Source organism: Rutidosis leptorrhynchoides, chromosome 2, assembly GCF_046630445.1.
Source record: "Rutidosis leptorrhynchoides isolate AG116_Rl617_1_P2 chromosome 2, CSIRO_AGI_Rlap_v1, whole genome shotgun sequence".
Classification (NCBI taxonomy): Eukaryota; Viridiplantae; Streptophyta; class Magnoliopsida; order Asterales; family Asteraceae; genus Rutidosis; species Rutidosis leptorrhynchoides.
Genome location: NC_092334.1, coordinates 506,901,846 through 506,915,419, shown reverse-complemented (window position 1 = coordinate 506,915,419; position 13,574 = coordinate 506,901,846). Strand labels below are relative to the sequence as shown.

The window sequence follows — 13,574 nt, the reverse complement described above, 5'->3', positions numbered from 1 at the left end:
GAGTTAACTCCTTTGTTAGAGTTAACTCGTTCATCTAGTTCAAATTTGATCTTCTATTTGATGGGCAAAACGGTTTTCCGTTGGATCAAATTTTTTTTTTGATAATTCAAAGCAATTTAGATATTGTTTAATGTTTACATAATCTACCAAATTCTCTCAAGGTATTTAATTTCACACGTTAGTATTTTTCATCAACCTTTTTTTGTGAGTTACAATACCAAAATTTTGTTTCTGTTATGAATCTAGACTACTAGACTATATTTAAATACTACTAATATTTAACAAAATGTTGTTTGCAGAATATATCACTGTAAGAAAATTTTATGCAAATTGAGCAAAGTATGGCATCATCTTCAAATTCGCCATGTGCAGGCTGCAAGTTTTTGAGGCGAAAATGCCAACCAGAATGTGTTTTTGCACCTTACTTTCCACCAGACCAGCCTCAAAAATTTGCAAATGTTCACAAAGTGTTTGGAGCCAGCAACGTAACCAAACTTCTCAACGAACTCCACCCCGGCCAACGTGAAGACGCCGTGAACTCACTCGCGTACGAGGCTGATATGCGTCTCCGAGATCCCGTTTACGGTTGTGTTGGTGTCATCTCCCTTTTACAACACCAACTCCGCCAACTTCAAATGGATCTTACTTACGCAAAAACCGAGCTTTCTAAATACCAAAATCATAACTTGAGCGGTACTACCGCTCAAGGACTAATGGCTGCCGCTGCTGCAGCGACAGCTACCCACCACCAAACCCTTGGAAATAATTTGATTTCCTGTTGTGGTGGTGGGGTGACTCGGGACCATTTATACCACCATAATCCACCTTTTTTCTCTGCTAGAGATCAACAAACATCTGTCCTAAGAGCTTTTGATGTCAGCAATAATTATGATACCGCCGCTGGTGTTCTTGCTATGAATATATCATCTAGCGGTATTGGTCAACACTCGCAGTTCCAGCAGCCTCGAGCTACTGCTGCTGGAACTGATGATCGGCCAGCAACGATCAATCCTTCTTAAGGTTTCACAGTTTAATCTTCCATAATTATATTGTCTGTGGCGGTTTCGTTACATTATTGCTTCATTGTAAGGATATGATATGATACTACATATTACTCGATATTATCATAATTTTATTTAAACTGAAATTTTTTATAATTATTACTGTATATACCATGATCAATTTTGTTTAGGTTATTCGATATTTCTTGTTTAGGTTATTCGATATTTCTTGTTTCTTGATACTGCTTACGTTAGTGTTTTAAATTGTTTGCTTTTATATCCAATCTTCATTATTTCTAGGTCATTTAGATGGGCCAATGGCCCTTTGGCAAAAAAAAAAAAAAAAAAAAAAAAAAAATTTGTTTGCTTTTAAATGGACACTACAATAAATTTATCAATTGTTCACGTACTCCGTATATTTTTACACACTTGTAAGAAAGTGTGAGCTTTTTATCAAATTCCACATAATTATAAATATGTATAAGTTTGTTACATTTATAAATGTTGAATGTTATTCAAATTTCACACTTAAAATTGTAGAAAAAATTTGTTCACACTTATTAGTGTGTACAAACACAAATTTAATCACATTAAAAAATGTGAGTAAAATTTGTTACACCTCATTTCTTCATACAAGGGGGAACGTGAACAAATCTAGTGCAACAAAATCAATTTAACACGCTTAAGTGTGGTTATATTTATAATTTTACACACAAATTACTTTTATGTGTGAAACTATAATGATATTCTACACTTATAAGTGTAATATATTTACACACATTTACAAGTGTGAGGAATTTAACAAAAAAGTACACACTTCTTAAAAGTGTGTACATCTATGCGTGGTTAAATAGCAAATTTGTTGTAGTGGGATGATGATGATGATATATGATGATGATGATTATCAGGAGATGGGGCCACGTACCACGTACATAAGCCATATTTTAGTTGTTCTAATCTCACATGAAATTAGAAAGGGTTCATGCATTTTGTTTTATTTCTATAATACCAATTAAATGCTACTTTTTGTAGAGAAAACTAGGTGTAACGATTAAATGACTAATGGAGTAATGGTCCACTTCTTGTCTTACAGAAGTAGGATGGTCAAATTTATTGTTACTATACTAAGTTCCGCAATTTCATATTTACTCATATATACATAGTTTTTGCAGATCAGGTTTTGATCATAAATTGACTTTTTCTTGATGAAGTTATTACGGAGTAGTTTATGTTAGCCGATCCATTCTAAGGGCCTGCGAGCCCAAGTTCTAGTATGTTCTTTTCATTGGGCTAGTGTGCCTGCTTGCATTGGGCCTACGTTCCATCTAGACCTAGGTCATTTATCTATTTATTGACATGTACAATTTACGCTAACAGTTTATAACTTAGTAGCGCTCTAATTATTATTATTATTATTATTATTATAATAGAAAAGTATATGAAAATGCATTGAATTTTCACCAAATTTCTATTGTATGCATCCAACTTTGAAATCTCCTATTGTATACATTTAACTTTCTAAATTGTTATATTGTATATATTTAACATGTTATAATATTTAACCTTCAATTAGATATTTACATTATTATTCTCTCATGTTTGTAAATCCTAATTTCATTGGTCCCTTCATCATGTTTGTTAAATCTTCATCTTCACCAATGCTAACTCATCTAAACTCTTAGTTACCATGAACAACCTACCTAGACATCACATGTACTGTTTTCTAATTATGAGATAAATAATATTACCTTTTCTAAAAAAAAAAAACAAGAAATACATGTAAATATGTAATCATTAATTTTGGGTACATAAATTTCAAGTTGCAAATATTTAATGCTGTAAATAATCAAACCAATTTGGTAATGCTGTAAATTACCGAACCTCAGTCAATCAAACAAACAATTTATTTTCTTCAACTTGCAATCACTCCTTGATGATGCAACAACCTGATTCATACACAAAAACTAACCTGCAATTCGATTAATACTTTCAATCTTTTATTTTCCTAAACCCAGAACGATGAACAATAACAAAGATATAATAATAAACGTAATCAAACTCGTTTTTAGATCTAGGTTTAATCTGATAAGAATAATGTTTGTAGATTGGTTCTTGATGGTAACGTAAAGATTTTCTGAACTTCAATCAATCCAAAATATCAAAAGATTTCATAAGCCCTTGAAAAATTAAGAAAAATAAAATAAATGAAAAATGAGTGTTCTTCATTTTGTGATATATCTGAGGTGTTACACTACGGATAGAAGGTTGAGAAAGTTTCGTTTGATGATTAGAGTGCTGGATCTGTGCTCAGATTGTTCATTAAACACTTAAATCGATCAAATGATCAAAATAAATGACGAATCTGAGATCTGAATTTTTGTGTTGGTTTGGTTTGATGACTTATTTACTGAATCAGATGCATATGATGATGTGTAGAAGATTGTTTTCATTTTTTTATTTGAAATTGGGTGTTTGATTTGATTTTGTGTGAAAAATATGGTTTATAGTTTGATTTGATTTTGCTAACATGAATAAACTTTTGGTGGGATTTGTAAAAAAGAGAGATGAGGTTGAAGAATAGAGATGAAGATGAAGAAGATCAAGGTTCGTTATGATTTTGTTAGATAAATTAATGTATCTTTTGATTTCGTTATGTTGAGGGACTAATTACGTCAAAAAATTAACTTTAGTAATCTATTACCTGATTAATAAGTCATTGATTGCATACAATAAAACAATTTAGAAGGTTAAATGCATACAATAATAGATTTCAAAGTTGGATGCATACGATAGGAATTTGGTGATAGTTTAATGCATTTTCATATAATTTTCCCTTATTTTTAAGATAAGGATTGTTAGTGGTTAATCCATATTCCGAAATCATGAACTTGGTGACAAAGTCGGTTTGGAGATCGTGTTGAACTTGAGGACCAAGTAGTATCTTGGAGACTGTGTTTAGTTCATGGAGATCAAGTCAACCTTGGAGACTGTTGGTAAGTATTTTCGGCAAGCGTCAATATGTATAAGTACAATACTACAACTACTCCGTGTGATGAGGTGAATTGCTGATGGATGTTTACTCTCGGGATGAATCCCTGCAGACCCGGTTCACGACCTAGAAGTCGTGGGGTGGCTTTATCAATCTTTTGGGACCAGAATGTGAGTTGGTCCGTTTAGCGTTTTGTGGCTAAGCGGTTCAATTCTAGTGATTGAAAGTACTGTGTGAGAGAGAAAGTGTGTTCTCTGCCACAAGATCAGTTAGTTGTAAATTGATGGCCCAGGTGATCTATTTATAGACATTAATACTCCGTGATATTCAGAGACATGTGTCATGCTGCTATTGATTGATTTATGCGATATTTATGTAACCGACTTTATGCTAAATAATGACGTGGTATGTGTGGTGCTCACGTGCATATTTAAGGGCTTAAGCATAGAAAGCTGCCTTTAGTTATATGCATTAATACTCCGTGATATTCGAAGACATGTGTCATGCTGCTATTGATTGATTTATGCGATATTTATGTATCTGGCTTTATGCTAAATAATGACGTGGCATGTGTGGCGCTCACGTGCATATTTAAGGGCTTAAGAATAGAAATCTGCCCTTAGGGCTTACGCAAAACGCTGAGCGGCCTGATTTGTAAATTATTCATTGTTCTTGACGTAATACGCTGAACGGATAAATAAGAAAAACTGCTTTTAACAATGTTTTTGTGTATTCTGGATGTTTTCTTGATACATAAATGATGTTTTTATGCGTGTAAACCATTGGATACACCATTAAGTCCTCCAATTTGATATCTTCATTTTGTAAAAATGAAGACTTTAAACTAAATTAAAGTTATAAAATATCTTTTTACCTCTCAGAATCCAGTACATCCTTGCACTTTGTATTTATGTGCTAGGATTTGTTATTCAATTGTACGTAGCTTCCCATTTATAATACCACTACAGTTAATAAAAAAAAGCTTAACCACTTACTATGATCTTATTTGTATTGTATAAAGATGTCTCTAATTCAAATAACCTTACAATGTTTGATTCATAGCAACCCGTGTGAAGTGCGTATCATTTTACGCCATTTTGCTTGGCCGAGTTTAGGTGTTCTACTCACGTTGATCCAGCGTTTCTCCTGACGTTTGCGTTGGCAATTGCCTCCATCATCCACGTGCCAGCGTTGAGTTTCCTTTTTTTTTTTTATAAAAGAAAATTATTTTTCACATTTCTTTTTTAGTTACCAAGTTATTTGAAATAGTGAAAAATGTGTGAAGTTTTTTTTAAAAAAAAAACAGAGTTTTTATACACTAGTGCTTTTTATATATAATTTTTATATGAATTAATTAATGAATTTTAATTTGGGCCAAATATTAATTTGGGCCAAATATGTTTCAACGTGTTTGGGCTGAAATTTCATTTACTATAACAAAGTGTAATCGTAATTTTTCACTTAATGATCTGTTTTCGTACTAAGGGTATGTTTGGCAAAGAGCTTTTTAAAGTTTTTTGGAGCTTTTAGCTTTTAGTTTTGAAGAAAAAGCTTCTATTTAATTAACAGCTTCGTTTGGTTTGACAAGCTTAAAGCTTTTAATAAAATTAAAAAGCTCTTAAAGAAAACGCTGTACCACGTAGCGTTTGAGCTTGGAGATAGAGCGTTTAGTGTATAGATGACTCACATACCCTTCCAAAATATATTTCTCAAGCGTAAATCAAATAAATCTTGGAACAACTACTACTACTTTTTGATATATCTAAATCTAACCAACCGACATGCACATCCAATAACAAAATAATAAAATAGTACTACGTAATACAATAGAGTTATATCCAATCAAATCATGTTAGCGACGTGTATAGATACATTAATTCCGATCATGTATGTATTTAATTCATGACTCCCTTATTCTGTTATATTAATAAAATAATAATTAACTAGCATTAAAGTGTTTATAACTCGTGTCCAATTTTTTCATTTTACAATCATTTTATAGTAGTATTATATATGTTTTCGGTTATTTGGTAATGACTATGTTTTATTAAACTAAAATAATGATATTTAAGTATTTTTTTCTAGTGTCCATTTTTGTCATTTTAGTTATTTTATAACAGCTCCAGCTACTTTGTCAAATAATTAAATACATTTAAAACGCTTCAGCTAAACGCTTGCAGCTAAACGCTTGCAGCTAAACGCCTGCAGCTAAACGCCTGCAGCTTTCAGCTAGTTTTGCCAAACATACCCTAACTATTAATTCAATAAGTACAATTGATGTTTATTTGTAACTTAATTTGAAAATTCGTCTATTTCTATAATATGAATAATCATACTTTTTCAAAACAAACAACATGACTTAATATAAAATAAAAGTAGGGTACTGCTAAATCTACCCAAAAAGAATTATAAATTTTTCATTTTAATTAGGTACATTTTCCAATGCAACATTTAGCTTTTTTGTCAATTTTCATGTACCCAACTTTTTTCTCAGTTTATATGTATTTTTGGTCATCTCTTTTTATACTTTCTAATTAAATTATAATATATAATAATATAATAATACTCGTAAGTCTTAAGTTATTAGTAATATATTTGTAGGATAGACTGTTTTTATATTTTCTCTATTTTAATATCATCAAATTAGTTAAATTATATTGTGTACTAGATTATTATGGAGTAGATTAGATGTAGCGTTAGTGGTTTTTTTTTTTTTTTTTTTTTTTAACCCTATTATGAAACGACCCGACCCAATCCATAGGGACGAATACAATAACATATGATTACATCGCGAGGCATTTGACCTCTATATGATACGTTTTATAAACATTGCATTCTTTTGAAAAGATATACCATAAATGAATATTTAAAATTCAATGTTTTCGACATCTGATGATTTCTACATATAGACTATCACCGTAAATAACAGTTTACAAGAATACTTCCGTTGACAATGCAGTCAAAATAAATACACGGTGATGATTTTGTGAATGCAATGCTTCCTCGAATAAAACATGTATGACTCCATGCACATGGTTTCTCTAACATATATTCAAACAGCGGAAGACTTCTAGGAACCTGAGAATAAACATGCTTTAAACGTCAACATAAAGTTGGTGAGATATAGGTTTAATGATAGCAGCGTTATAAATATAGACCACAAGATTTTATATACATAAACGTTTTAATAAAAATATTCTAAGTGGTTGAGCACTTGATAACCATACTTAACATTTAATCAACGTCGCATATTCCCTTTATTATGAAATCTCACTACACCGTACCAAGTGTAGTCACCGAAACGAAGTACTGTGCAACCGTTGAATGCTGGTCGTCCAGTCCGGTTGGGGTTGTCAGGCCCGATAGATCTATCAACAGGATTCGCGTTTACAATACCACATGTAAATAGTAGTTACCAAGCTACAGGAAAGTATGCCAGTGGTACAACTCAACGTAGAATATATTTTTTTATCACTTGTGTCCATAACGTAAATCATAAAATGCATGTATTCTCATCCCGAAATATTTAGAGTTTAAAAGTGGGACTATATACTCACTTTTGCCTTGAAGGTATTTAACTCGATTTGGTCTCCGATAGATATCACGAACCTAACCATATATATATAATATATCAACATATTTTCTTTTCAAGTAATCGTTACACACACACACACACACATATATATATATATATATATATATATATATATATATATATATATATATATATATATATATATATATATATATATACTTATAATACTTTTAATATTTTCTTAGTTCGTAGTTAGCAGTCCGATGTTAGTGGTCCACAATTAGTTGCTCAATAAAATAAATAAAGACCCCATCGTATTCGTATTGATCAGAATTAATCTCGACCCATGGTACCATGTTGTCAAATGACGTGTTGCGTACATAAAGTACCGTGTTATCAAATGACGTGTTGCGTACAATCATGAGGTCTTATGATTAATCTTCTCGTGTTGTTTACGGGTGGTCCTGAAATATATAAAATCAAATCATAAGTAATTATATATAAAATATCATATTAATTAGAAAAGATATGATTAATTTACTTTATCTCCAAATATTTTCGTAGCTAAACTAGCTTCGGATACCCAATCTTGTTTTAGTCGTAGTTTCTTCATTACAACTCCGTTTTTGTTGGTTCAACTTGCCACTTCCTTGGATCGAGTCAAATTTTAAGAATATGAACTGAAAATACCTTAGTTTGTATTCGAAATCACAAGTTATAGGTCAAACTTTGGTAAAACTTATGAAAGTGATCATTTTCCATCATAAAAACAACATTTAATGATCATTTTTCTAAAAATACTTACACTTTGAGTTAAACCATGAAATTTTTATGTGTTAACATATTCATAAGAAATATCATTTTTCTAGAACATGAACTTCCAATTCAAAGTTCAAGATGGTTTTTAAATATCCAACCCAAAACAGCCCCCGGTTGCACTCCGACGACGTAGATTCAGTTTTTAAGGTGTTCTTTGTAAAACCAAGTTATATCTTGTTAAGTTAGCATATCATTATGATATATTACAGGTATTGAAGTGTTTTAAAAGTTAAGTTAGAAGGATCTATTTAGTTTGCAAACAAGTTTGAAATCATTCAAACTATGTTCTTGTTGTTAAAATTGTACAACATAAAATAAGATAGCTATATAATTATGAATCGGACAAGATTATGAACAAGGTTACTACCTCAAGTTACTTGGACAAAGTTACTGTAAGAGATAAGAAAAAATCTTGGAATCAAAGAGTGGTGGAGTTAGATCAAAAGGTTGGAAGTATACTTCTTCAAATGGGTGGTTATTTTGATATGTTCTTGAAAGAGTTTTCTTATGGTGTTTAAGGCTTGTAATTGAAGCTAAATGATGGGGAAAATGCTTGAAGATGATCAAGTATGAAGTTAGGAGTATTTTGAGAGAGAAATTAGGGTGTAGGTATGAGAAAATGGAGTGAAGAAATGGTGTTCATTCATAAAAATGTTTTTAGTTTATAAAGAAAGAAAAGGATTCCTAATTTTGTTTTCTTACTAATAATTCATGCTACGTGACAAATCCTAGTTACCTCATATCTAGGGCAGTAATAATGTTGATTAGGATGTTGATTTGATGTGTATATACCAATAGTAAAGACATATAGAAGTTGGGTATGATACGGGTACATATACCCTAGATATACGTATAGAAATCTTGAGGAAACGGAATGAGAATTCAAATATAGCTATCTTTTGTGAATATACTTATATTGTTTTATGTATTTAAGTCCTTAAAAAGTGATTAAATACATTATATATACGATACATGTATAAGCATTATAGGTTATAAGTATATATATCAAAGAATGTTACGTATAGTTATCGTTTTGAAAACTTAAGTTAGTAGTTTCAAAATATACTTATAACTCATTGTCATTAGTACACAATGAGATGTTAAACCATCCTTAGATCATGTTAAATATATATAAATACATATATATACACAAACGTATAATTATCGTATGTTATATAGTTCGTGATATCATCGGTCAAATTGGACTGTCAAACGTTGTGTAAAACTCTTTTCAAAAACACAAGTCTCAACAATTTGGATTGCTTATCATGTTGGTAAGGTTTAATTTATGTAAATATTAATCTCATAAGTATAAAACGATTGGAAAAATCCGGGTCGTTACATATTACAAATTTATCCTACACTATATACTAAAATTTAGATTTAGATACATAATACTATAACTTGAATATATAATACAAAAAAATTTAGTTTTGTAAATAAAAAGGTTGAGTGCGTACATTTAAGGCTGTTAAAGAACCGAGCCTTTAACGAGCTATTCGAGTTCGAGCTCGTTTATTTCGAGTTCGATCTTTAACGAGTTTGAATTCGAGTCGAGTTCGAACAAAAAATATTGTTCGATTAGTTTTACGAGCCGAGTATTAAAAAAATTAATATTCGACTCAAAAAAAAAATTAATATTCGAACGAGTTAGTTGAGCTTATATAGCTCGAATACTTCGTATACTCGTTTATGTTTAAACAAACTATTTTATGCTAATTCTAATTTAATACCGTATAATAAATCGACAATCGATCCACTCTGACTCCTAAGTGTCAAAACACGTATTTTACTAAATGTATATGTATATACATGATAGATAAATAAAGATATATAATAAATAAAATAATTAAAAGAAACATAATGACTACAGTTATGATAAGTACGGAGTAATAAATATAATAAATATTATAATTATGTAATGATTATGCTATTTTTAGTAAAATTGGGTAGATCTGGTAAAAAAGTTGGGTAGATTTAGACTGAATGTAGTCACCACTCCCTCACTTTTTCATGTTTAATGTTCATTTAATACACTACATTAAAGACTGAAAATACTCATTACCGCTCCTCCATTCTCGTCCTTTTGTGAATTTGCAACCATATGAATTCGCTGAGTGACAAATTTAGTACTGTAAAATAATAATTTTATGGAGATTCAAATGTCAATTACTACGGTAAATGTGGAGCTCGCACGTTGCAGCGCAAAATCGTTTTAAATAACAATATTAAATAATTGAAATACATATATCGATAATATCTTAATAATTTATAATTGCAATACATATATCGATAATTGGTAGAAAACTGAGTCATTACTTAATGATTTTAATATAAATGATTAAGAAAAAACAAAAGTACTAATGTAACTAAAAGGGAATAAATAAAAGAAAACATAAGAAAGAAAAACTTCTTCAAATAAAGATGCTATTTTATTTGGTTGGAATTAATAAAAAAGTGAAGGAAAAAAAAGAGAGTGAAAGAGAGGAAAAAGATAGGATGTTGACATTAGCCGAGTTGAAAAAAGAGATTTTAAGAAATCGAACCTAAGGCGCTCCGGATGAAACCACTCACGTGCATACAAGTTGCAATGGAGTTCCTTTGCTTTTCAATTAGTAAAATTAAATATATACCTGAAAAGAATATCAATTTAAAAATAATATAAAAAATAAAAAAGCTAATGTAACGACCCTACTTTTTTCGTTATCTTTTACCGTTAATCATTTAACGACCGTTAATTGTTATTCGTGTCACGTCATTTCTATGACCTATATTATTATTTTAGTAATAATATATTAATTATTAGGTGTTAAATGAATATTTGTATTCATATTTTAAATCGTACGTTTCTACGTGTCGCGGATTTCTATCCGGCGAATCTTTTCGGTTTTCAAACCAACGGTCCAGATTTTGGGATTTTTAAGTCATAATTATTTTAAATATGATATATTAATGTCATATATTTATATATAGTGTTTATATATATTTTTCGTCGCGTATTTGTTATCTCTCCGAATTTTTAATCGCGTAGTCGTGTTTTCGCGTTTCGGGTTTCGATCGGGCATTCGGGCCACAAGAAAATTACAAGTTATCAAATTGGGTTAGTGGGTCCCACCCCACTCACCCCATTCAGCCGAAACCAAGGGGAGGGGTATACCCCCTTCCACTTTGCATTTTTTTTCATCATTTTATCATTCATTTCTAAATTAACAAAACCTAAATTTTAGTTTGCTCTCTCCTTCCTCCCTTCCCTTTTGGCAGTCGCCCTACACCCTCAACATCATCATCATCATCAATTAAAATTGCTTGGATTATCATATCAATTACATAAACGCGTTCCTCTCTTCGATCTCTACGCAACGATATATCTTGATTCTTGATTAGGGTATAAACCCTAACCCTAGATTTTCAAATTTTCTTTAATTTTTCTGATTTTATATGTTATATTAATAGTATGATGATTATATGTTATTGTATTGTTGATTGTATGCGTAGAAATGCTCGATTATATATGTTTTCGATTTGATTGTTTTGGGACAGCGGTTTGATTGTTGTTTTCTGTAAATATAACTGATATAAAAGTAAAATTAAAGTGTTTAGATGATTTCCTCTCATCAAGACATTAATTTTAGACTCCGGATTCATGTTATTTCGATTCCCGGAGCTCTAGATATGCTTAAAATGGTGTTTTATTGAGATTAATTTGTGAAAACGAATTGGTACATGTATGGTCCGACTTTGTGATCATTTTTGGAGTCTTTAGGGTGTAGTAGTGTGTTAGGATTGATGATGGGATGAACTTTCATGTTCGGGTCATCGAAATCCGAGCCACGGATCACCCGTTATGACTAAAACGTGTTTTTGAACGGATTAAAGCTAAAAGTTAATTTATGGCTGTAAGTCATGACTTGTTTTCTGTTCTTGGGGTGTTTTTGAGCACACTAATATGTCGGGTGAGTTGGTTAGGCGAAGATATATATAAGACTCGCCGAAAACTGATTTCCGGGGCTCAAGTTATGACCCGATGAACTTTTAATTAAAACTTATAGTTATTAATTATGACTTATGATATAAATAATGAATTTCATTATTAATAAATTACTTATGATATAAAAAGTAATTATTTAATTTAAGACTTATGATATATATATTTATTATATCATTTATTAATTAATTATGATTTAATTAAACATTTAATTAAACTTATGATTAATAATACTTTTATTATTAATGGAAAATACTTATGGTAAGTATTAAACTTATATTATGAGATTATTATAATAAGACTTATAATAAGGATTAATTAATTATTTAATTATTATAATGCTTAGTTATTATTTAATTATAATTTAATTATTAAATACTTATGATTTAATAATTATAATTAGAAACTTATGATATGATTGATAATTCATTATTAATTAATAATACTTATGATATGATTTAAAAATCTATTATTAATTAATAATGCTTATATTATGACTAATATTTAATTAATTAATTAAATACTTATGTTATATTAATTATATCATTTAAACTTATGTTAACTTTAATAATTCATTTTAATTTAATTAAACTTATGTTATGACATAATTATACATATATGACTTTAATTAACGTTATAACCTATATTATTATTATAACTTATACTTTTAAAATTAATGTTGTCTATGTTTGACCAAGGTTGACTTTTGAGGTGATTTTCGGTTGACTTTGACTTTCAGTTGACTTTTGTTGACTTTCTAATTAAGGAAACTTTCCTAACTTATATACTTTCCAAAAATAGCAACTTTCTAAATATGGAAACTTTCTAAATTTGGAAACTTACCAAAAATAGAAACTTTTCTAAAATAGAAACTTTCCTAAAATAGAAACTCTCCAAAAATGGAAACCTGCTAAAGTAGAAACTTTCTAAAAATAGAAAGTATGTGTCCGTACGATGTTCCGATCAAACCGATGCATGCTGAGTGTTGTTCTATGTCTACTTGCAACATGTACAAAAGCTATCATACTAAGACTTGACCTAAGTTAGTTATTTATATCGAACTGCTTTATTTATAAGTCGGCGTTGTGATCATTCCTGATCACTTTACTTCGTTTGCTGTTCGCATTTTTGTGTGGTTACTTCTTTTACTTTAAGGTGAGTTATAGTCCCGTTTTTACATACTTTTCAAAGTGTATTTTTGGGATGTGATTACATGCATTTTATTTTACGTTTAGACACAAGTGG

The 13,574-nt window shown here is 30.1% G+C and overlaps 1 protein-coding gene across 1 annotated transcript; it reads left to right on the top strand.

Moving 5' to 3' along the window:
• Nucleotides 1–341: 341 nt before the first annotated feature.
• Nucleotides 342–1,019, top strand: LOC139892791 (protein ASYMMETRIC LEAVES 2-like). Its single transcript, XM_071875917.1, has one exon. The coding sequence runs from the start codon at nucleotides 342–344 to the stop codon at nucleotides 1,017–1,019; it is 678 nt and encodes a 225-aa protein (XP_071732018.1).
• The last annotated feature ends 12,555 nt before the right edge of the window (nucleotides 1,020–13,574 follow it).